This window comes from Aethalodelphis obliquidens, unplaced genomic scaffold (genome assembly GCF_003676395.1).
Source record: "Aethalodelphis obliquidens isolate GAN/ISIS:26980383/991018 unplaced genomic scaffold, ASM367639v1 scaffold84, whole genome shotgun sequence".
NCBI lineage: Eukaryota > Metazoa > Chordata > Mammalia > Artiodactyla > Delphinidae > Aethalodelphis > Aethalodelphis obliquidens.
In genome coordinates, this window is record NW_020838028.1 from 3241726 (window position 1) to 3267909 (window position 26184).

Consider the following 26184-nt stretch of genomic DNA (forward strand, 5'->3'; position numbering starts at 1 on the left):
TATATAGAGAGATCATTAAAACCCTTATTAGAAATGAGATATTTTAAAAATGTATATTACAAAACTTGATTTGAAAAGGAGTGGGGTTAACTTTTTCTGTCGTGATGGAAACAAAATGGAATGACAACAGAGGAAGTAACAAAAATTAATAAACAATTTAAAAATTTAAGGTTGAAAACATTGAGGTATTCACTTTTATAATCCTACTGTTGAAAGATTTAAAATATAGTAATTTTCAGAAGTTAGCTTTTCAATCCCAAATTTTGGAAGGTCTAATTTTTGTGTTTTGATCACAGTGTTTTAAGTATTGCTGAAATATGTTTTAGATATGAGGGAGAGATGATACCACTTCTTCCTTTGCCTGTGAAAATGCTATTTAATGAATTGCATAAACATTGACAGGCTTGGAAGGAAAAAGGCCATGAATGTTTTGACGTAATGTTAAATTGCTGATTTTTTGTGTGTAGGAAGGACCAGTCATCAGTTTTAATGCGGCTACCACGTTACGCAACTTCTGTTTATGGCAGCAAACTCAGAATGTTCTAGATGATGCCCACCCATCCCACCATGATACTGCTGTTCTTATCACTAGGTACAGTTCTAGAAATAACGCTTGCAATGAAATTGTTTACCCCTTATCTCCTGCGTGATCACCAGTACTTCTTCTTACGTTAATTCTTTATCGATAATACATGGAAACGTTCTATGAGAACTTGTATTACAAAAGATACCATTGAATGAAAGCATTCTGTTTTTTTCAGACCAGAACACTGGCCTGATTCCTTAGGAAATTAGCAACGTTAGGTTGCTAAGTAATGGTTTGACATAAACAAGATAATTTCCTTATTATATTAGTGACAGAGTAAGAATTAGGAAAATTACTTGGAAATTAATATAGTTATGGAACTGAGAACATGTTTTGTTTCTTCCCTAACTTGACCTTTAAATCGCTTGTAAAAGAAAGCCTTTGAATTTGTTTTGGACGCCCTATACTTAAAAATATCTATCTGCTCCTTGTTTTGATGCTCAACGCATGACTTAATTACCGGGCTGCTTTTGCTAGGGTTTTTCTCAAACCTATTTATTTATATGCAGCTGCTGCTATTATAAAATGAGTATCCATTTTACATGTACCACTATACATTGTTAATTCACATCTTTGTTTCAGCAACGGTCATGCTACCAGAATATTTAGATCCTGAGTTTGTTGTTTGTTTCGGTTGGTTGCTTGGCCAAGGGGGAAAAATCTTTTACTTGAGGGTCAGACTCAGAGAAATTTTGGCTTTCTAGAACCCTGAAATGAAAACCTTTAGTCCATGTAAAACAGCTGACGGATTGTCCATGTGCTTTATTTCTTTTCTAAACTAAAACAGAATTGACTCAAATTTATACAGAGTATTCTATTACCAATCCATGGTACTGCCCTGGGTTATAGTTAGAGGCCAAGACTGAAGATAACAGATTAATGATGGGAGGGAGGAAAAGGGCTGTAAGAGGAGACCTTGAGGAAGGAGACTAGAGAACTGTCATAATGAATGTTTAAGGACTAAATAATTTAAGAAGGAAAAAATTTAAGCAACTTGGTAACATCTGAGAACATCATTATTTTGCAGCTGAGAATAATAGCCGAAGTTCATAAAGGCATTGAAACATCAAGAGTATATTACATATACTACTGCATAAATAAAGGCAGAGAGGAGAAAAATACACTTAGAAAGCTTTTCATTGAACTTGGTTAAACTTCAGCTGTTCACAGCAATCACTTTTATATAGCACCTATTGCTTATTGATATGCAAAAATGGTGTATTACTCTAGGTTTAGGGTAATAGTCATGTCATAGTTAAAGCTTCTTTATCTTTGTTTTGACATGTTGCAAAAATATTTTCTGAAAATGCTTCAAAATCTTTTGTTTTAAGGGAAGACATTTGTGGAGCTAGAGAGAAATGTGACACATTAGGTAAGTTATTTGGTAAATAAAATATAGCTTGTATAATTGTTTACTGAATTATTTAAAATGATGTTTCGATTATCTTCCTTTTAATTTACACAATCATTTTGATTATTAATAATGGTTAGTGTCACTATTATTTGATTCTGCTCTAAGTTTTAAAGAATAATAAGAGCTAATATTTATGTACCAATTAATTTCTAAATATCAAGTGCTATGCAGAGCTTGGCATTTTAAAGTGTTTTATTGTGTAATATTTGATCCATACAAAATAGTACATAAAAACTTATGTGCAAATTTAAAGCAAAAAAAAAAAAAAGAGTAGTCATGAATCCACCACCAGATTTAAGAATTAGAAATTTATCGATACTGTTCTATGGCCTGTGCTAAGTCCTTATTCTCTCCCTTGCACTTCCCCAAGAGGTAACCAATAGCATGAATTTTGTATGTGGCAGTTCCTTCCATCTTTTGAAAAATAGTTTTATTGTATATGTATATATTCCTAAAAGAAATTGCTTGATTATGCTTATTTTTGAGCTTTAGTTCGTGCATTTTCACTGCTGTACAATATTTCATCCACAGTTCACATATCTATATCCTGTCAGTGAATATTTGGGCTGATTCCAGCTGTTTTCTATTATGAACTTTATTATAAGAGCTAAGGTATATTCCTATGGTTAGAATTGCATGCCACTAAATGTGCTTATGTTTAACTTTATAAGAAATACCAAATTATTTTCTAAAGTGGTACCAATTTATACCTTTAATCAATAGTGTATAAGCATTCGTTTTGATTATGTCACTATTAATACCAGGATCTTCAAATTTCTCATTTTTGCCAATCTAAATTTAATATATTTCATTATAGCAATAATTTTCAGTTCCCTGGTCACTAATGAGTTTGGACGTCTTTTTATACATTTTTTTTTTTTTTTTTTAACATCTTTATTGGGGTATAATTGCTTTACAATGGTGTGTTAGTTTCTGCTTTATAACAAAGTGAATCAGTCATACATAAACATATGTTCCCATATGTCTTCCCTGTTGCGTCTCCCTCCCTCCCACCCTCCCCATCCCACCCCTCCAGGCTGTCACAAAGCACCGAGCCAATATCCCTGTGCCATGCGGCTACTTCCCACTAGCTATCTACCTTACTGCGTTTGTTAGTGTGTATATGCCCATGACTCTCTCTCGCCCTGTCACAGCTCACCCTTCCCCCTCCCCATAACCTCAAGTCCGTTCTCTAAGAGGTCTGCGTCTTTATTCCTGCTTTACCCCTAGGTTCTTCATGACATTTTTTTCTTAAATTCCATATATATGTGTTAGCATACGGTATTTGTCTTTTTCTTTCTGACTTACTTCACTCTGTATGACAGACTCTAGGTATATCCACCTCATTACAAATAGCTCAATTTCGTTTCTTTTTATGGCTGAGTAATATTCCATTGTATATATGTGCCACATCTTCTTTATCCACTCATCCGATGATGGGCACTTAGGTTGTTTCCATCTCCGGGCTATTGTAAATAGAGCTGCAATGAACATTTTGGTACATGACTCTTTTTGAATTTTGGTTTCCTCAGGGTATATGCCCAGTAGTGGGATTGCTGGGTCATATGGTAGTTCTATTTGTAGTTTTTTAAGGAACCTCCATACTGTTCTCCATAGTGGCTGAACCAATTCACATTCCCACCAGCAGTGCAAGAGGGTTCCCTTTTCTCCACACCCTCTCCAGCATTTATTGTTTCTAGATTTTTTGATGATGGCCATTCTGACTGGTGTGAGGTGATATCTCATTGTAGTTTTGATTTGCATTTCTCTAATGATTAATGATGTTGAGCATTCTTTCATGTGTTTGTTGGCAGTCTGTATATCTTCTTTGGAGAAATGTCTATTTAGGTCTTCTGCCCATTTTTGGATTGGGTTGTTTGTTTTCTTGTTATTGAGCTGCATGAGCTGCTTGTAAATTTTGGAGATTAATCCTTTGTCGGTTGCTTCATTTGCAAATATTTTCTCCCATTCTGAGGGTTGTCTTTTGGTCTTGTTTATGGTTTCCTTTGCTGTGCAAAAGCTTTGAAGTTTCATTAGGTCCCATTTGTTTATTTTTGTTTTTATTTCCATTACTCTAGGAGGTGGGTCAGAAAGGATCTTGCTTTGATTTATGTCATAGAGTGTTCTGCCTATGTTTTCCTCTAAGAGTTTGATAGTTTCTGGCCTTACATTTAGGTCTTTAATCCATTTTGAGCTTATTTTTGTGTATGGTGTTAGGGAGTGATCTAATCTCATACTTTTACATGTACCTGTCCAGTTTTCCCAGCACCACTTATTGAAGAGGCTGTCCTTTCTCCATTGTACATTACTGCCACCTTTATCAAAGATAAGGTGTCCATATGTGCATGGGTTTATCTCTGGGCTTTCTATCCTGTTCCATTGATCTATCTTTCTGTTTTTGTGCCAGTACCATACCGTCTTGATGACTGTAGCTTTGTAGTATAGTCTGAAGTCAGGGAGCCTGATTCCTCCAGTTCCTTCTTTCGTTCTCAAGATTGCTTTGGCTATTCGGGGTCTTTTGTGTTTCCATACAAATTGTGAAATTTTTTGTTCTAGTTCTGTGAAAAATGCCAGTGGTAGTTTGATAGGGATTGCATTGAATCTATAGATTGCTTTGGGTAGTAGAGTCATTTTCACAATGTTGATTCTTCCAATCCAAGAACATGGTATATCTCTCCATCTATTTATATCATCTTTAATTTCTTTCATCAGTGTCTTAAAATTTTCTGCATACAGGTCTTTTGTCTCCTTAGGTAGGTTTATTCCTAGATATTTTATTCTTTTTGTTGCAATGGTAAATGGGAGTGTTTTCTTGATTTCACTTTCAGATTTTTCATCATTAGTATATAGGAATGCCAGAGATTTCTGTGCATTAATTTTGTATCCTGCCACTTTACCAAATTCATTGATTAGCTCTAGTAGTTTTCTGGTAGCACCTTTAGGGTTCTCTATGTATAGGATCATGTCATCTGCAAACAGTGACAGCTTTACTTCTTCTTTTCCAATTTGGATTCCTTTTATTTCCTTTTCTTCTCTGATTGCTGTGGCTAAAACTTCCAAAACAATGTTGAATAATAGTGGTGAGAGTGGGCAACCTTGTCTTGTTCCTGATCTTAGTGGAAATGCTTTCAGTTTTTCACCATTGAGGATGATGTTTGCTGTGGGCTTGTCATATATGGCCTTTATTATGTTGAGGAAAGTTCCCTCTATGCCTACTTTCTGCAGGGTTTTTATCATAAATGGGTGTTGAATTTTGTCAAAAGCTTTCTCTGCATCTATTGAGATGATCATATGGTTTTTCTCCTTCAATTTGTTAATATGGTTTATCACATTGATAGATTTGCGTATATTGAAGAATCCTTGCATTCCTGGAATAAACCCCACTTGATCATGTTGTATGATCCTTTTAATGTGCTGTTGGATTCTGTTTGCTAGTATTTTGTTGAGGATTTTTGCATCTATGTTCATCAGTGATATTGGCCTGTAGTTTTCTTTCTTTGTGACATCCTTGTCTGGTTTTGGTATCAAGGTGATGGTGGCCTCGTAGAAGGAGTTAGGGAGTGGTCCTCCCTCTGCTATATTTTGGAAGAGTTTGAGAAGGATAGGTGTTAGCTCTTCTCTAAATGTTTGATAGAATTCGCCTGTGAAGCCATCTGGTCCTGGGCTTTTCTTTGTTGGAAGATTTTTAATCACAGTTTCAATTTCAGTGCTTGTGATTGGTCTGTTCATATTTTCTATCTCTTCCTGATTCAGTCTTGGCAGGTTGTGCATTTCTAAGAATTTGTCCATTTCTTCCAGATTGTCCATTTTATTGGCATAGAGGTGCTTGTAGTAATCTCTCATGATCTCTTTTATCTCTGCAGTGTCAGTTGTTACCTCTCCTTTTTCATTTCTAATTCTATTGATTTGAGTCTTCTCCCTTTTTTTCTTGATGAGTCTGGCTAGTGGTTTATCTATTTTGTTTATCTTCTCAAAGAACCAGCTTTTAGTTTTATTGATCTTTGCTATTGTTTCCTTCATTTCTTTTTCATTTATTTCTGATCTGATTTTTATGATTTCTTTCCTTCTGCTAGCTTTGGGGTTTTTTTGTTCTTCTTTCTCTAATTGCTTGAGGTGCAAGGTTAGGTTGTTTATTCGAGATGTTTCCTGCTTCTTAAGGTGGGCTTGTATTGCTATAAACTTCCCCCTTAGAACTGCTTTTGCTGCATCCCATAGGTTTTGGGTCGTTGTGTCTCCATTGTCATTTGTTTCTAGGTATTTTTTGATTTCCTCTTTGATTTCTTCAGTGATCTCTTCATTATTAAGTAGTGTATTGTTTAGCCTCCATGTGTTTGTATTTTTTACAGATCTTTTCCTGTAATTGATATCTAGTCTCATGGCGTTGTGGTCAGAAAAGATACTTGATACAATTTCAATTTTCTTAAATTTACCAAGGCTTGATTTGTGACCTAAGATATGATCTATCCTGGAGAATGTTCCATGAGCACTTGAGAAAAATGTGTATTCTGTTGTTTTTGGATGGAGTGTCCTATAAATATCAATTAAGTCCATCTTGTTTAATGTATCATTTAAAGCTTGTGTTTCCTTATTTATTTTCATTTTGGATGATCTGTCCATGGGTGAAAGTGGGGTGTTTAAGTCCCCTACTATGAATGTGTTACTGTCGATTTCCCCTTTTATGGCTGTTAGTATTTGCCTTATGTATTGAGGTGCTCCTATGTTGGGTGCATAAATATTTACAATTGTTATATCTTCTTCTTGGATCGATCCCTTGATCATTATGTAGTGTCCTTCTTTGTCTCTTTTAATAGTCCTTATTTTAAAGTCTATTTTGTCTGATATGAGAATTGCTACTCCAGCTTTCTTTTGGCTTCCATTTGCATGGAATATCTTTTTCCATCCCCTTACTTTCAGTCTGTATGTGTCTCTAGGTCTGAAGTGGGTCTCTTGTAGACAGCATATATAAGGGTCTTGTTTTTGTATCCATTCAGCTAATCTGTGTCTTTTGGTGGGAGCATTTAGTCCATTTACATTTAAGGTAATTATAGATATGTATGTTCCTATTCCCATTTTCTAAATTGTTTTGGGTTCGTTATTATAGGTCTTTTCCTTCTCTTGTGTTTCTTGCCTAGAGAAGATCCTTTAGCATTTGTTGTAAAGCTGGTTTGGTGGTGCTGAACTCTCTCAGCTTTTGCTTGTCTGTAAAGGTTTTAATTTCTCCATCAAATCTGAATGAGATCCTTGCTGGGTAGAGTAGTCTTGGCTGCATGTTTTTCTCCTTCATCACTTTCAGTATGTCCTGCCACTCCCTTCTGGCTTGTAGGGTTTCTGCTGAGAGATCAGCTGTTAACCTTATGGGGATTCCCTTATGTGTTATTTGTTGTTTTTCCCTTGCTGCTTTTAATATGCTTTCTTTGTATTTAATTTTTGACAGTTTGATTAATATGTGTCTTGGCGTATTTCTCCTTGTATTTATCTTGTATGGGACTCTCTGTGCTTCCTGGACTTGATTAACTATTTCCTTTCCCATATTAGGGAAGTTTTCAACTATAATCTCTTCAAATATTTTCTCAGTCCCTTTCTTTTTCTCTTCTTCTTCTGGAACCCCTATAATTCGAATGTTGGTGCATTTAATGTTGTCCCAGAGGTCTCTGAGACTGTCCTCAGTTCTTTTCATTCTTTTTTCTTTATTCTGCTCTGCAGTAGTTATTTCCACTATTTTATCTTCCAGGTCACTTATCCGTTCTTCTGCCTCGGTTATTCTGCTATTGATCCCATCTAGAGTACTTTTAATTTCATTTATTGTGTTGTTCATCGTTGCTTGTTTCATCTTTAGTTCTTCTAGGTCCTTGTTAACTGATTCTTGCATTTTGTCCAATCTATTGTCCATTCTATCTCCAAGATTTCGGATCAACCTTACTATCATTATTCTGAATTCTCTTTCAGGTAGACTGCCTATTTCCTCTTCATTTGTTAGGTCTGGTGCATTTTTATCTTGCTCCTTTATCTGCTGTGTGTTTTTCTGTCTTCTCATTTTGCTTATCTTACTGTGTTTGGGGTCTCCTTTTGCAGGCTGCAGGTTTGTAGTTCCTCCTGTTTTTGATGTCTGTCTCCAGTGGCTAAGGTTGGTTCAGTGGGTTGTGTAGGCTTCCTGGTGGAGGGGGCTAGTGCCTGTGTTGTGGTGGATGAGGCTGGATCTTGTCTCTCTAGTGGGCAGGTTCACGTCTGGTGGTGTGTTTGGGGGTGTCTGTGGCCTTATTATGATTTCAGGCAGCCTCTCTGCTAATGGGTGGGGTTGTGTTCCTGTTTTGCTAGTTGTTTGCCATAGGTTTTCCAGCACTGTGGCTTGCTGGTCGTTGAGTGAAGCTGGGTGCTGGTGTTAAGATGGAGGTCTCTGGGAGATTTTCGCCGTTTGATATTATGTGGAGCTGGGAGGTCTCTTGTTGATCAGTGTCCTGAAGTTGGCTGTCCTACCTCAGAGGCAGAGCCCTGCCTCCTGGCTGGAGCACCAAAAGCTTTTCATCCACAGGCTCAGGATAAAAGGGAAAAAAAGTAGAGGGAATTAGTAGAAGTATGAGGAAAGAAAGAAGGAAAGGAGGGTCGGAAGGAAGGAAGAAAGAAAGAAAGAAGCAAAGAAGGAAAGAAGGCAAGAAGGAAAGAAAGGAGGGAGGGAGGGAGGAAGGAAGGAAGGAGGGAAAGAAGGAAAAAAGACAGAAAGAAAGAAGATACAGTAAAAATAAAATAAAGTATAATAAAGTTATTGAATTAAAAAATTCTTATTTAGAAGAAAAAAAAAAAAAAAAGGGACGGAAAGAACCTTAGGACAAATGTTGGAAGCAAAGCTATACCGACAAAATCTTACACAGAAGCATACACATACACCCTCACTAAAAGAGGTAAATGGGGAAAAATCCTAAATCTTGCTGTCAGAGACCACCTCCTCAATTTGGGATGATTCGTTGTCTAAAGGAGGGAAGGAAGGACAGAAAGAAAGAAAGAAAGAACGAAGGTAAAGTATAATAAGGTTTTTAAAATTAATTATTAAGAAAAAAAAAATTAAAAAAAAAAAAAAAACATGGACGGATAGAACCCTAGGACAAATGGTGGAAGCAAGACTATACAGACAAGATCTCACACAGAAGCATACACATACACATTCACAAAAAGAGGAAAGGGGAAAAAATCATAGATCTTGCTCCTAAAGTCCACTTCCTTAATTTGGGATGATTGGTTGTCTATTCAGGTATTCCACAGATGCAGGGTACATCAAGTTGATTGTGGAGCTTTAATCCGCTGCTTCTGAGGCTGCTGGGAGAGATTTCCCTTTCTCTTCTTTGTTCTCACAGCTCCCAGGGCTAAGCTTTGGATTTGGCCCTGCCTCTGCGTGTAGATCGCTGGAGGGCGTCTGTCTTTTGCTCAGACAGGATGGGGTTAAAAGAGCCGCTGATTGGGGGCTCTGGCGCACTCAGGCCGGCGGGGACGGAGGGGCACAGAGTGCGGGGCGGGCCTGCGGTGGCAAAGGCCGGCGTGACTTTGCACCAGCCTGAGGCGCGCTGTGCGCTCTCCCGGGGAAGTTGTCCCTGGATCCCGGGAACCCGGCAGTGGCGGGCTGCACAGGCTCCGCGGAAGAGGGGTGTGGAGAGTGACCCGTGCTCGCACACAGGCCCCTCGGTGGCGGCAGCAGCAGCCCTAACTTCTCCCGCCCGCCTCTGGGGTCCGCGCTTTCAGCCGCGGCTTGCGCCCGCCTCTGGATTCCGCGCTTTCAGCCGCGGCTCGCGCCCGTCTCTGGATTCCGCGCTTTCAGCCGCGGCTCGCGCCCGTCTCTGGAGTTCCTTTAAGCAGCGTTCTTAAACCCCTCTCCTCACGCCCCAGGAAACAAAGAGGGAAGGAAAAGTCTCCTGCCTCTTCTGCAGGTGCAGGGTTTTCCCCGGAATCCCTCCCGGCTAGCTGTGGTGCACTAACCCCTTCAGGCTGTGTTCAAGCCGCCAACCCCAGTCCTCTCCCTGCGCTCCGGCCTCAGCTCGCAGCCCCGCCCGCCGCGGCGGGTGAGCAGACAAGCCTCTCGAGCTGGTGAGTGCCGGTCGGCACCGATCCTCTGTGCGGGAATCTCCCCGCTTTGCCCTCCGCACCCGTTGCTGTGCACTCCTCCGCAGCTTCGAAGCTCCCCCCTCCGCCTCCCGCAGTCTCCGCCCGCGAAGGGGCTTCCTAGAGTGTGGAAACTTTTCCTCCTTCACAGCTCCCTCCCACTGGTGCAGGTGCCGTCCCTATTCTTTTGTCTCTGTTTTTTCTTTTGCCCTACCCAGGTACATGGGGAGTTTCTTGCCTTTTGGGAGGTCTGAGGTCTTCTGCCAGCCTTCAGTAGGTGTTCTGTAGGAGTTGTTCCACGTGTAGATGTATTTCTGGTGTATCTGTGGGGAGGAAGGTGATCTCCGCGTCTTACTCTTCCGCCATCTTCCGCCTTCCCCTTTTTATACATTTACTGGTCATTTATATTTCCTTTTTGGAGAGGAATGAAAGAAATGAAGAAAACATTGCCTTATTTTTCTGCTGTGGTATTTTTCATTTTCTTACTGCCTTTTAATGTTCTTTATAACTTCTTGATACCAAACCCTTTTTGGTTTATATGTATTATAAATATCTGTTAATAATTTGTTCCTTAGTGTTAATTGTTTTGTGTGTGTGAAAATGTATGCTGTAGCTGAATTTATAACTTTAGGTTTAGCAATTTTGTATCTTATTAAAGAAATTATAGCCTTCTGAGCCTTCTGTAGCTCAAAAGTCTGAGTGTATTATCCTGTTTCCTTGTAAATATTTAAAAATTTGTCTTTTCACATTTAAATCTCTAAACCATTTGGCATAATTTTTTTGATGTGGTATCACATAGGGATCTAGTTTTGTAAGTTCCTTTTCTCTGTGAATGTCCAGTTTCCTCAGATCACGCATTGACTAGTTTACCTCCTTTGATTAGAATCTGCAATGCCGTATATAAAGTTTCTGTTTGCACTGGTATGTGCAAATCATCCCGCTGTTTCATTAATCAATACTTTTTATTTAGTCCATGTGCCAATTTCACATTAGTTCAAATTTTATAGCTATATAATAAATCATCATAATTCATAGGATATATAACTCCATCTAATTTTCTTCAAGAGTATTTTGGCTATTCTTGGACCTTTACTCTTCCATAAAAATTTTAGACAAGCATGTCAAGTAATTATAAAACAATTATCTGTCTATTTATGAAGGTCTTTTAGAAATTTCTTTCAGTAGTATATAATATTTTCTTTCAAAGCTGGTCATGCACAACTTTCATTTACCTCTTTTATTAGTGTATGGTCTATGATGTTGATTGAGAGAAATGCATTAGATTATTTGGATTATTGATTTTAAATCTAGCCACCTGATTCATTACTCTAACTAATCCTTATAATTTACCTGTGGATATTTATATCACTTGTGAATTATGGCTATTATTCCCCCTCTTCTTCAATCCTTATAACTTTCTCTCGTTTTTCTCTTTTTCTTTCTTTTGTCTTAAAGCAAGACAAAAACCTTGTCGAATGTTGAATAGAAATGATGATGGTAGCCTTTTATCCTGGATTTTGAAAGGAATAATATTTGACATAGGTTCTTGGCAGATAAACTTATCATCATAGTTTTCTGAGACTTAAAAAATGTATGCTTTTTTATTAAAAAATTTTGCAGATATTGAAATCATACAATTAATTTAATCCTGTGAATTCCTTTTATGAGTTTTGTAACACTAAACCAAACTTGATCAAGGTTTTTCCTTTTTTTTTTAAACACACTACTAGATTCCATTCCATGCATATATTTTCAGGAGTGAAATGATCTTCCTTTGATTATATTTGTCTAATTTTGATACCAAGGTTTTATTCACCATACAGAATTTGTTGGAAGTGTATTATTTCTTTTCCCATTCTCTGGAAGATTTTATATAATGTTGGAATGATCTATATCTTGAAAGCATGGGAGATCCCACCTAGAAAACCATCTGGGTTTCATCTTTCCTTTGTGGAAAGATATTTAACTATTTGATTTTTCCAACGGTAATCAGACTTTTAAAAAAATCTTTTTGAAGGTATTTTAAAAAGTGTGTTTTTCTAGATATCTGACCATTTCTTTTAGTAGTAGTAAAATTAATTAGCTTAAATTATTCTCATAGCACTTTCTTTTAAGTTCTGTCAATAGCTATACTTCTGCCTTGTTTTATTTCTGATATTATCTATTTACACTTCTTTATAATGGCCCAATTTCACTGGAATATTGTCTATTGCATTTGTCTTTTTAAAGGATCAACTCTTTGCTTTCAATCTCATTTTTATTTCATTAATTTCTGCTCTCTCTCTCCTTTTCTTTCCAATTTACTCATGCTGTTCTATTTATAATGTAAACTGACTGTTAGCTCAATAACATCCAGGATTTTTTCTTTTCTAATTTTATTGTTTAAGACTATTGACTTACTTCAAGGTATCATTTTATTGTGTCTCACAAATTTTGATAGGTATTTATCATGTCATTTAAAATTCTAAATTCTAAGTATGTATAAATCCATCATGATTTCTTTTTTGACTTATAATTTAGAAATGCATTTAAAATTTTATGAATATATTCAAACTTACTGTTTTTTGTTTATTAAATTCTAATTTAATTTCACTGTAGTTGGAGAACATGATCTATACGATACCCATTCTTTGAAATCTTTTGGTATTACCTGTATGGTCTATTATGTGGTCAGTTAAAAAAAATGTTTCAGGTATGTTTAAACAGAATGTACATTCTTTAACTATGGTATACAGGTTTCTATATGCCTGTTAAATCAAACTTGCCGATTATCTTATTCAAATCAACTGTATATTTACTAATTTTTTGCTTACTAGGTCACTTACTTGAAACATGAATGTATCTCTGTCACTCTATCCCTTTTCAATTTTACATTATAATTTTTACAATTACAGTATTCAAATTTTTTGTTTCATCTATTTTCAGACTAACTTATTAGGCATATGTAAGTTTGAATTGAAGCTTTTACAATTGTGCAGTGACTTTTTTTTATCTCTAATAATGCTTTTGAAAGAAAATAAAGTCAGTATAGCTTTATGTTTAAAGTGCTGTGTCTGGCAATACTATAGTAGCCAAACTTTTTCTTTTTTTTTAGGTCTCTGAAGTCTTTTTTTTTTTTTTTTTTCACATCTTTATTGGAGTATTATTGCTTTACAATGGTGTGTTAGTTTCTGCTTTATAACAAAGTGAATCAGTTATACATATACATATGTTCCCATATGTCCTCCCTCTTACATCTTCCTCCCACCCTCCCTATCCCACCACTCTAGGTGGTCACATAGCACCGAGCTGATCTCCCTGTGCTATGCGGCTGCTTCCCACTAGCTATCTATTTTACGTTTGGTAATGTATATATGTCCATGCCACTCTCTCACTTTGTCACAGCTTACCTTTCTCCCTCCCCATATCCTCAAGTCCATTCTCTAGTAGGACTGTGTCTTTATTCCCATCTTACCCCTAGGTTCTTCATGACATTTTTTTTTCTTAGATTCCATATATATGTGTTAGCATACGGTATTTGTCTTTCTCTTCTCTTTCTGACTTACTTCACTCTGTATGACAGACTCTAGGTCGATCCACCTCACTACAGATAACTTAATTTCATTTCTTTTATGGCTGAGTAATATTCCATTGTATATATGTGCCACATCTTCTTTATCCATACATCCAATGATGGACACTTAGGTCGCTTCCATCTCCTGGCTATTGTAAATAGAGCTGCAATGAACATTTTGGTACATGACTCTTTTTGAATTATGCTTTTCTCAGGGTATATGCCCAGTAGTGGGATTGCTGGGTCATATGGTAGTTCTATTTGTAGTTTTTTAAGGAACCTGCATACTGTTCTCCATAGTGGCTGTACCAATTCACATTCCCACCAACAGTGCACACCCTCTCCAGCAATTATTGTTTCTAGATTTTTTGATGATGGCCATTCTGACCGGTGTGAGATGATATCTCATTGTAGTTTTGATTTGCATTTCTCTAATGATTAATGATGTTGAGCATTCTTTCATGTGTTTGTTGGCAATCTGTATATCTTCTCTGGAGAAATGTCTGTTTAGGTCTTCTGCCCATTTTTGGATTGGGTTTTTTTTTTTGTTATTGAGCTGCATGAGCTGCTTGTATGTTTTGGAGATTAATCCTTTGTGTCAGTTGTTTCATTTGCAAATATTTTCTCCCATTCTGAGGGTTGTCTTTTGGTCTTGTTTATGGTTTCCTTTGCTGTGCAAAAGCTCTGAAGTTTCGTTAGGTCCCATTTGTTTATTTTTGTTTTTATTGCCATTACTCTAGGAGGTGGGTCAAAACGGATCTTGCTGTGATTTATGTCATAGAGTGTTCTGCCTATGTTTTCCTCTAAGAGTTTGACAGTTTCTGGCCTTACATTTAGGTCTTTAATCCATTTTGAGCTTATTTTTGTGTATGGTGTTATGGAGTGTTCTAATCTCATACTTCTACATGTACCTGTCCAGTTTTCCCAGCACCACTTATTGAAGAGGCTGTCCTTTCTCCACTGTATATTCCTGCCTCCTTTATCAAAGATAAGGTGACCATAGGTGCGTGGGTTTATCTCTGGGCTTTCTGTCCAATTCCATTGATCTATCTTTCTGTTTTTTGCCAGTACCATATTGTCTTGATTACTATAGCTTTGTAGTATAGTCTGAAGTCAGGTAGTCTGATTCCGCCAACTCTGTTTTTTTCCCTCAAGACTGCTTTGGCTATTCGGGGTCTTTTGTGTCTCCATACAAATTTTAAGATTTTTTGTTCTAGTTCTATAAAAATTGCCATTGGTAATTTGATAGGGATTGCACTGAATCTGTAGATTGCTTTCGGTAGTATAGTCATTTTCACAATATTGATTCTTCCAATGCAAGAACATGATATATCTCTCCATCTATTTGTATCATCTTTAATTTCTTTCATCAGTGTCTTATAATTTTTTGCATACAGGTCTTTTGTCTACTTAGGTAGGTTTATTCCTAGATATTTTATTCTTTTTGTTGCAGTGGTAAATGGGAGTGTTTTCTTAATTTCACTTTCAGATTTCTCATCATTAGTGTATAGGAATGCAAGAGATTTCTGTGCATTAATTTTGTATCCTGCTACTTTACCAAATTCATTGATTAGCTCTAGTAGTTTTCTGGTAGCATCTTTAGGATTCTCTATGTATAGTATCATGTCATCTGCAAACAGTGACAGCTTTACTTCTTCTTTTCCAATTTGGATTCCTTTTATTTCCTTTTCTTCTCTGATTGCTGTGGCTAAAACTTCCAAAACTATGTTGAATAAGAGTGGTGAGAGTGGGCAACCTTGTCTTGTTCCTATCTTAGTGGAAATGCTTTCAGTTTTTCACCATTGAGGATGATGTTGGCTGTGGGTTTGTCATTTATGGCCTTTATTATGTTGAGGGAAGTTCCCTCTATACCTATTTTCTGCAGGGTTTTTATCATAAATGGGTGTTGAATTTTGTCAAAAGCTTTTTCTGCATCTATTGAGATGATCATATGGTTTTTCTCCTTCAATTTGTTAATATGGTGTATCACAGTGATTGATTTGTGTATATTGAAGAATCCTTGCATTCCTGGAATAAACCCCACTTGATCATGGTGTATGATCCTTTTAATGTGCTGTTGGATTCTGTTTGCTAGTATTTTGTTGAGCATTTTTGCATCTATGTTCATCAGTGATATTGGCCTGTAATTTTCTTTCTTTGTGACATCCTTGTCTGGTTTTGGTATCAGAGTGATGGTGGCCTCATAGAATGAGTTTGGGAGTGTTCCTCCCTCTGCTATGTTTTGGAAGAGTTTGAGAAGGATAGGTGTTAGCTCTTCTCTAAATGTTTGATAGAATTCACCTGTGAAGTCATCTGGTCCTGGGCTTTTGTTTGTTGGAATATTTTTAATCACAATTTCAATTTCAGTGCTTGTGATTGGCCTGTTCATATTTTATATTTCTTCCTGGTTCAGTCTCAGAAGGTTGTGCTTTTCTAAGAATTTGTCCCTTTCTTCCAGGTTGTCCATGTTATTGACATAGAGTTGCTTGCAGTGATCTCTCATGATCTTTTGTATTTCTGCAATGTCAGTTTTACTTCTCCTTTTTCATTTCTAATTCTATTGATTTGAGTCTTCTCCCTTTTTTTCTTGATGATTCTGGCTAATGTTTATCAATTTTGTTTATCTTCTCAAAGAACCAGCTTTTAGTTTTATTGATCTTTGCTATTGTTTCCTTCATTTCTTTTTCATTTATTTCTGTTCTGATATTTATGATTTCTTTCCTTCTGCTAACTTTGGGGTTTTCTTGTTCTTCTTTCTCTAATGCTTTAGGTGGAAGTTTAGGTTGTTTTTTCGAGATGTTTCCTGTTTCTTAATGTAGGGTTGTATTGCTATAAACTTCCCTCTTAGAACTGCTTTTGCTGCATCCCATAGGTTTTGGGTCGTCGTGTCTCCATTGTCATTTGTTTCTAGGTATTTTTTAATTTCCTCTTTGATTTCTTCAGTGATCACTTCGTTATTAAGTAGTGTATTGTTTTGCCTCGATGTGTTTGTATTTTTTACAGATCTTTTCCTGTAATTGCTATCTAGTCTCATAGCGTGGTCAGAAAAGATACTTGATACAATTTCAGTTTTCTTAAATTTACCAAGGCTTGGTTTGTGACCCAAGATGTGATCTATCCTGGAGAATGTTCCATGAGCACTTGAGAAAAATGTGTCTTCTGTTGTTTTTGGATGGAATGTCCTATAAATATCAATTAAGTCCATCTTGTGTAATGTATCGTTAAAGCTTGTGTTTCCTTATTGATTTTCATTTTGGATGATCTGTCCTTTGGTGAAAGTGGAGTGTTAAAGTCCCCTACTATGAATGTGTTACTGTCGATTTTCCCTCTTATGGCTGTTAGTATTTGCCTTATGTATTGAGGTGCTCCTGATTTGATGGAGAAATTAAAACCTTTACAGACAAGCAAAAGCTGAGAGAGTTCAGCACCACCAAACCAGCTTTACAACAAATGATAAAGGAACTTCTCTAGGCAAGAAACACAAGAGAAGGAAAAGTCCTACAATAACAAACCCAAAACAATTAAGAATATGGGAATAGGAACATGCATATCAATAATTACCTTAAATGTAAATGGATTAAATGCTTCAACCAAAAGGCATAGACTGGCTGAATGGATATAAAAACAAGACCCATATATATGCTGTCTACAAGAGACCCACTTCATACTTATGGACACATACAGACTGAAAGTGAGGGAATGGAAAAAGATATTCCATGCAAATGGAAATCAAAAGAAAGCTGGAGTAGCAATTCTCATATCAGACAAAATAGACTTTAAAATAAAGTCTAGTACAAGAGACAAAGAAGGACACTACATAATGATCAAGGGATCAATCCAAGAAGAAGATATAACAATTGTAAATATTTATGCACCCAACTTTTTCTTGTTTAGTATTTGCTAGATATCTTTTCCTTCAATTTTCCAATGTCCTGTTACTTCAGGTGTTTTTATTGGAAACAACATATAATTGGATTTAAAAAATAACATCCATAATAATGTCTGTTTAACTACCAACGTTAGTCCATGTACATTTATTATAATTATTTTCCATGCTTTTATTTCTTTTTGTCTTCATGCTTTATTCAAACATCTCTAACATGCATTTTATTATTTTTCTCTTTGGCTGCATCTAATCTGATATTTCACCTGTGCTCTGAATTTTCCAGTTCAACATAAGTTTTTCAATTTAAAATATCCTAGTTAGTTCTTATTCAAAATCTGTGTGTTCATTTTGTTTACATTCTTTTTATATTTGCTTATATTTGTAATTGCCTTTCATGTTTACTGACACATTTATTTGGAGTAATTTTATATACCATCTTTGACAATTCCCATATCCTAAACATTTGATAGCCAAATATGTGGTTTCTGCTAACTTTCTCTTATGCTGACTTGTTGTTTTGTATGTTTGGTGATCTCTGATCATAAGCTCATATTTACTTAATATTAATCCATAAGGTTAGTGGTGGACCACTTAAAAAGTGTGTGCTTTCCTCTAGAGAGCATTTTCAGTTGTTTTTGCTGTAATCCAAAGGGTGTTACTAACCAAGGTCCCTGACTTAAGGCAGAGAATTCAGAACCAGATCCTGTACCTTGAAACTTCCTATAGCAAGCTCTGGATCATATTGCTTTTATCAGTATTATCCCTCAGAGTAATTCCTATCCCTACTATTCATTGCTTACCAATTAGAATTTAGCCCATGGTATAAATGTTTATATGTATGTATGCATGCGTGCATAGGTATGAGATGGGCAGGGAGAGAATATATGTTAGGTTTTGGAGGTGTGGGGATTTGATAGTTCTTGTACACTGTGAGGTCAGTATTCATTAAAAAAGTACTTTTTAATACTGGACTTGTTTCTTTGTGGTAGGAGGACTGTCTAGAAACTCTAATCTTCCACAAATGTGGAAACAGACACCTGCTACTCTAATTTTTACAACAGACCCCATTCTCTTCTCCTTGCAAACTATTCTCTGACTTTGTAGACATATTTTATGAGTCAATCATCTAAGAAGAATCCATTGAATATGTTATATTTCTTATATTATCTATGCCTAGTTGTCACATCTTTATACTAAAAGTTAAGTATGAATATGTCAGCCATATCTTACTATTTTTTAATGATTTAATGTTAGACATTCTGGGCTGTTCATGTAGAAGTGGGTGGTGTGGTCCCCATTCTTTTTTTTGCAGTTTTCAGCCACTCCTGTGCACATAAATCATAGTGATATCTAGAAACATAGAATGTGAAAATAAAAGTATTCCTATTATCCTTTAAGTCAAGAGTAATGGTGATGATAATGATAGCTGATATATTTGAGTGCCTACTATGTATCATACACTATATTAAGGTTAACATGATTGGACTTATTTAGTCTTCACAACAAACCTATGAAGTAAGACCTATAATTTCAATTTTATAAATGAGGATAATTTGCCCAAGGCTACATAGTGTGTATTAATACAAGATTTAGTATTTTTTTCCCATCTAAAATATGTGGAAAAAAATAACAAGCTAAGAATAGTTTTTTTTAACATCTTTATTGTAATATAATTTCTTCACAGTGTTGTGTTACTTTCTGCTGTATAACAAAGTGAATCAGCTATATGTATACATGTATCCTCATTTCCCCTCCCTCTTGCATCTCCCTCCCACCCTCCCTATCCCACCCCACCAGGTGGTCACAAAACATCAAGCTGATCTCCCTGTGCAATGCAGCTGCTTCCCACTAGCTATCTATTTTACATTTAGTAGTGTATATATGTCAATACTACTCTCTCACTTCATCCCAGCTTACCCTTCCCCATCCCTGTGTCCTCAAGTCCATTCTCTATGTCTGTCTGCATCTTTATTCCTGTCCTGCCTCTAGGTACATCAGAACCATTTTTTTTTTTTTTTAGATTCCATATATATGTGTTAGCATATGGTATTTGTTTTTCTCTTTCTGACTTACTTCACTCTGTATGACAGACTCTGTGGCCATCCATTTCATTTCTTTTATGGCTGAGTAATATTCTATTGTGTATATGTGCCACATCTTCTTTATCAATTCATCTGTTGATGGACACTCAGGTTGCTTCCATGTCCTGGCTATTGTAGATACTGCTGCAGTGAACTTTGGGATACATGTCTCTTTTTGAATTATGGTCTCCTCAGGGTATATGCCCAGTAGTGGGATTGGTGGGTCATATGGTAATTCTATTTTCAGTTTTGTAAGGAACCTCCATAGTGTTCTCCATTAGTGGCTGTATCAATTTACATTCCCACCAACAGTACAAGAGGGTTGCCTTTTCTCTACACCCTCTCCAGTATTTATTGTTTGTAGAGATTTTGATAATGGCCATTCTGACCGGAGTGAGGTGATACCTCATTGTAGTTTTGATTTGCATTTCCCTAATGATTAGTGATGTGGAGCATCTTTTCATGTGTTTGTTGGCAATCTGTATATCTTCTCTGGAGAAACATATATTTAGGTCTTCTGCCCATATTGGATTGGGCTGTTAGCTTTTTTGATTTTGAGCTGCATGAGCTGCTTGTATATTTTAGAGATTACTCCTTTGTCAGTTGCTTCATTTCCAAATATTTTCTCCCATTCTGAGATTTGTCTTTTGGTCTTTTTTATGGTTTCCTTTGCTATGCAAAACTTTTAAGTTTCATTAGGTCTCATTTGTTTATTTTTGTTTTTATTTCCATTTCTCTAGGAGGTGGGTCAAAAAGGATCTTGCTATGATTTGTGTCATAGATTATTCTGCCTATGTTTCCTCTAAGAGTTTGATGGTGTCTGGCCTTACATTTAGGTCTTTAATCCATTTTGAGTTTATTTTTGTATATGGCATTAGGGAGTCTTCTAATTTCATTCTTTTACATGTAGCTGTCCATTTTTCCCAGCACCACTTATTGAAGAGGCTGTCTTTTCTCCACTGTATATTCTTGCCTCCTTTATCAAAGATAAGGTGACCATATGTGTGTGGGTTTTCTCTGGGCTTTCTGTCCTGTTCCATTGATCTATATTTCTGTTTTTGTGCTGGTACCATACTGTCTTGATTACTGTCGCTTTGTAGTATAGTCTGAAGTCAGGGAGCCAGATTCCTCCCGCTCTGTTTTTCTGTCTCAAGATTGCTTTGGCTATTCGCAGTCTTTTGTGTTTCCATACAAATTGTGAAATTTTTTGTTCTAGCCCTGTGAAAAATGCCATTGGTAGTTTGATAGGGATTGCGTGGAATCTGTATATTGCTATGGGTATTGTAGTCATTTTCACAATGTTGATTCTTCCAATCCAAGAACATGGTATATCTTTCCATCTGTTTGTATCATGTTTAATTTCTTTCATCAGTGTCTCATAGTTTCCTGTTTCTTAAGGTAGGATTGTATTTCTATAAACTTCCCTCTTAGAACTGCTTTTGCTGCATCCTATAGGTTTTGGGTCATCGTGTTTTCATTGTCATTTGTTTCTAGGTATTTTTTGATTTCCTCTTTGATTTCTTCAGTGATCTGTTGATTGTTTAATAGCATATCATTTAGCCTCCATGTGTTTGTATTTTTTACAGTTTTTTTCCTGTAATTGATATCTAGTCTCATAGCATTGTGGTTGGAAAAGGTAGTTCGTACGATTTCAGTTTTTCTAAATTTATCAAGGGTTTATTAGACCCAAGATATGATCTATCCTGGAGAATGTTCCATCAGCATTTGACTAGAAAGTGTATTCTGTTGTTTTTGGATGGAATGTCCTATAAATATCAATTAAGTCCATCTTGTTTAATGTGTCATTTAAAGCTTGTGTTTCCTTATTTATTTTCCTTTTGGATGATCTGTCCTTTGGTGAAAGTGGGATGTTAAAGTCCCCTACTATTATTGTGTTACTGTCAATTTCCCCTTTTATGGCTGTTAGCATTTGCCTTATGTATTGAGGTGCTCCTATGTTGGGTGCATAAATATTTACAATTGTTATGTCTTCTCTTGGATTGATCCCTTTATCATTATGTAGTGTCCTTCTTTGTCTCTTGCTATAGTCTTTACTTTTAAGTCTACTTTGTCTGATATAAGAATTGCTACTCCAGCTATCTTTTGATTTCAATTTACATGGAATATATTTTTCCATCCCCTCACTTTCAGTCTATATGTGTCCCTAGGTCTGAAGTGGGTCTCTTGTAGACAGCATGTATATGGGTCTTTTTTTTGTATCCATTCAGCCAGTCTGTGTCTTTGTTTGGAGCATTTAATCCATTTACATTTAAGGTAATTATTAATATGTACTTTCATATTACCATTTTCTTAAATGTTTTGGGTTTGTTTTTGTAGATATTTTCCTTCTTTTGTGTTTCCTGCCTAGAGAAGTTCCTTTAGCATTTGTTGTAAAGCTGATTTCATGGTGCTGAATTCTCTTCACTTTTGCTTGTCTCTAAAGGTTTTAATTTCTCCATCGAATCTGAATAAGATCCTTTCTGGGTAGAGTAATCTTGGTTGTAGGTTTTTCCCTTTCATCACTTTAAATATGTCCTGCCACTCCCTTCTGGTTTGCAGAGTTTCTGCTGAAAGATCAGCTCTTAACCTTATGGGGATTCCCTTGTATGTTATTAGTTGCTTTTCCCTTGCTGCTTTTAATATTTTTTCTTTGTATTTAATTTTTGATAGTTTGATTAATATGTGTCTTGGCATGTTTCTCCTTGGATTTATCCTGTATGGGACTCCCTGTGCTTCCAGGACTTGATTGACTATTTCCTTTCCCATGTTAGGGAAGTTTTCAACTCTAAGCTCTTCAAATATATTCTCAGACCCTTTCTTTTTCTCTTCTTCTTCTGGGACCCCTGTAATTCGAATGTTGGTGCATTTACTATTGTCCCAGAGGTCTCTGAGACTGTCCTCGATTCTTTTCATTCTTTTTTCTTTATTCTGCTCTGTGGTAGTTATTTCCACTATTTTATCTTCCAGGTCACTTATCCGTTCTTCTGCCTCAGTTATTCTGCTATTGATTCCTTCTAGAGAATTTTTAATTTCATTTATTGTGTTGTTCATTATTGTTTGTTTGCTCTTTAGTTCATCTAGGTCCTTGTTAAATGTTTCTTGTATTTTCTCCATTCTATTTCCAAGTATTTGGATTATCTTTACTATCATTACTCTGAATTCTTTTTCAGGTAGACAGCTTATTTCCTCTTCATTTGTTTGGTCTAGTGGGTTTTTTCCTTGCTCCTTCATCTGCTGCATATTTCTCTGTCTTCTCATTTTGTTTAACATACTGTGTTTGGGGTCTCCTTTTTCCAGGCTACAGGTTTGTAGTTCCTATTGTTTTTTGTATCTGCCCCCAGTGGGTGAGATTGGTTCAGTGGCTTGTGTAGGCTTGGTGGAGAGGACTGGTGCCTGTGTTCTGGTGGGTGGGGCTGGATGTTTTCTTTCTGGTGGGCAGGCCCACATCTGGTGGTGTGTTTTGGAGTGTCTGTGAACTTAGTATGATTTTAGGCAGCCTCTTTGCTAATGGGTGGGGTTGTGTTCCTGTCTTGCTAGTTGATTGGCATGGGGCCTCCATCACTGGAGCTTGCTGGCTGTTGGGTGGAGCTGGGTCTTAGCATTGAGACAGAGATCTCTGGGACAGCTCTTACTGATTGTTATTACATGGGGCCAGGAGGTCTCTGGTGGTCCAATGTCCTGAACTCGGCTCTCCCACATCAGGGGCTCAGCCCTGACCCCAGGCTGGAGCACCAAGTCCCTATCAGCCACACGGATGTTTTACAGGGTCTTTCTCCACCCAGGGACTCAGCCAGGATTTTAGGCAATGGGTTCTGAGTCCAAAAAGTGCCTTTATTTGGGAACTTGCAGAACATGGCATAGGAGAGAATTCAATATTTTCTTGGAGTTGGATTTGCTTTCTTATACTTCTCCCATTGCCCCCCAAAATCCTCCCCTGAGTAGCTGCTGCTCCTTTATTCTTACCTCCTCAATTGAACACACCCTAAGGATAGTTTTTAATGACAAATACAAGATGTTGGTAATAATTACTAGGTTTCCTGCTCATTTATCCTTTTGCAGGTACTGTTGCCTTAGTCTCTGAGCATGTTTTACAAAGTATGTTAAAAAATGGTTTTTATTCTTTAACATGATGGATTGGTGACTCTGTGTAGCTTCTTACACTTCCAAACATGGGGAATCTGTGTCAGATTTGGGCCTGTGCTGCTTTATTCTATCTCTGCCCAGTTTTAGAGAACCCTTGATCAACATGAGTGAATCTAGGCACAAACCCTCAGCCGGCTGCTTGGTACCATAAGGCTATACATTCACTTTGATTTTTGTTGGTCTTGCCTATGGAGATATTTGATCATGGTCTCTAATCATATGCAATGCATATTTTTACAGATATGTCATGTGACTAAAATGTTCAGTTTAGAATATATCTATCTTTAAGCATGTAACATAAAGTTTAGGTGGTAATGGAGTCAATATTGTGTTCCAAATACACAGCCCTGAAAATGAATACACTGGAATTGAGCCACTAGGCAAATTGAAAATACTAATGAAGGCAAGGGAACGCCAGCATATTCATGAAAGAAATGTGTTCAGTTTATTCTGACATTTATGACTAAAAGAATACATAGGAAGAGGGAGCTAAAACACAGTAGCTAATATAAGTATTTATTTTATATTAAGAAATTTCTAAATGTAAAACTTTACAGTAAGAAACTGGTTATTTTACATATGATAATCTTTTTTTAATGGAAGGAATCATTGTAGGAGAGCAGATAAATTTGCAGGCAAATATTGAAGGCTAGCAATAGCAAAAACCATTGTATTATGTTGAAAAGTAAAATGAAATGCTACCTTGGTTGATGATGGAGTAGGATTATTATAATGAACATTTATTTTGAATTTCTTTTTCTAGACTAAAAGACTATATCAATTGTAACTATTGCTGTCTTTGGTGTCCAACCAGTTCATGGTGTCTTCTTCTTTCAGCAGCAATTCAAGTTGCACAGTTGCACGTTGTTATTTAAATGAGTGACTAGATCTTGACATGTGATACATTTCCCATTGCTGAAGTGGTTACAAAATCAAGTGCTTCCAGTGATTATATTATTATCATGTTTTATTTAACACATATTAAATTCAGGCACTATTCTAAGCATTTAACATATTTTTACTCATTTAATTATCATATGGTAACTGAATAATTGTATGCTGCTTCAAAACTTTAAAAAATAAAAGAAAATTTATAATTTATATTGTTCTGTGCTATTTTCTTTATTAGTGCTATTATCAATTTAAACATTTATTACCTTTCCTATTACGCACACTAACATGGCCTAAAACTTCATTCTTCCTGTAATAAATTTTTAAATTTATTTTTCTGTTTTTTAAAAAACTGTTTGCCTGTCCCATATTTTGGATTATTTTCTTCAGTGAAAGAATCCAAGAATTTGCTGAAAAGATTTCAACTACAGACAAAACATTCTGTTCTTTTTTCTTTACCTTTCAAAACGTTCATGCAATATTAACAGTCAACTGCATGCATTTCTAAGTAGTAATGCCAACGATAAATGCTTTAGTGCTTTCTTTATGATTCTGGTATTTCCCATTTTGTTGAAATACAAACATGAAATTTTTCAGGTTTAGCAGAATTAGGTACCCTGTGTGATCCTTTACGGAGCTGCTCTATTAGTGAAGAAAATGGACTCAGTGCTGCCTTTACCATAGCCCACGAGCTTGGGCATGTGTAAGTACCTTCTGTCACCTCAGTAACGTGCCTTCTATATACCATTGCACAAATGTCTAAAATTCCATCTTCAATTGAGTAATTAGCACCTTTATATCTTTATAAAGTATTAGTAGCATAATTTTCACCCCTGAAATTCTAACTCTGGCTCTTTTGTGATCTATGTTAGGTCAGACAGGCTGCACAGATCAACAGACTAAGCAAAGAACTAGAGCTTGGGAATTCTTTTATTTCATTTACTGTATTGGATTACATGACAAGCACTTCTGGCCTCTATCCCTTGTTATCCTATACATGACCAGGTACTGTGCTCTACCATCTTATGGGAGGGCCTGCAGGGGCCCCTGGTTCTGGGGAACTCCCCAAAATATTTGTAGTACCAATTCATTTCCTGCTTTTATAGCTCAGAGCCCCAGCAGAAGATGTGGCCTGTGGGAATTTCTTAATTACTAAAAGATTTTTTAAAAAATTTCCTCCCAGTTCCATAGTTTTCTTGTTTGTTTGTTTGTTTTTTTGTTTTTTAATTTGAGATTCTCCTATCTGTTCCTGCATTATTAAAAATTCTACTGGGGTTTTATGCTCTAAGAATGTGGAGGCTGTGATTTCCCATGATACCCTTGGGTCTCCCAGAGAAAATCAGAAACCCCTCTGAAACTCATCCCCTGAAAAATGATCCCAAATGTACCCCCAGTACTCCTTTGATTTCTTGGTTATCTGCTAATAAGGAATTGAGGCTAGAGTTGCCTCTCTTGACTACATTTTCTTTTCCTGGTCATGGCTTAACGTCATTAGAGTATTCAGCTGGAATAATTTCACGTGGAGATTGTTTTTATTAGACTAGT

General features: G+C 36.4%; 1 protein-coding gene across 4 annotated transcripts in view; it reads left to right on the plus strand.

Annotated features, from left to right (window-relative positions):
- ADAMTS20 (ADAM metallopeptidase with thrombospondin type 1 motif 20) overlaps positions 1-26184 on the plus strand; it is a 203604-nt gene that overhangs the window by 67472 nt on the left and 109948 nt on the right. For all 4 annotated transcript variants that reach the window (XM_027093467.1, XM_027093466.1, XM_027093465.1 and 1 more), the window contains exons 6-8: positions 468-592; positions 1918-1958; positions 25237-25342. In XM_027093467.1, coding sequence (XP_026949268.1) covers positions 468-592; positions 1918-1958; positions 25237-25342 — 272 coding nt within the window. The remainder of the gene's footprint in view (positions 1-467; positions 593-1917; positions 1959-25236; positions 25343-26184) is intronic.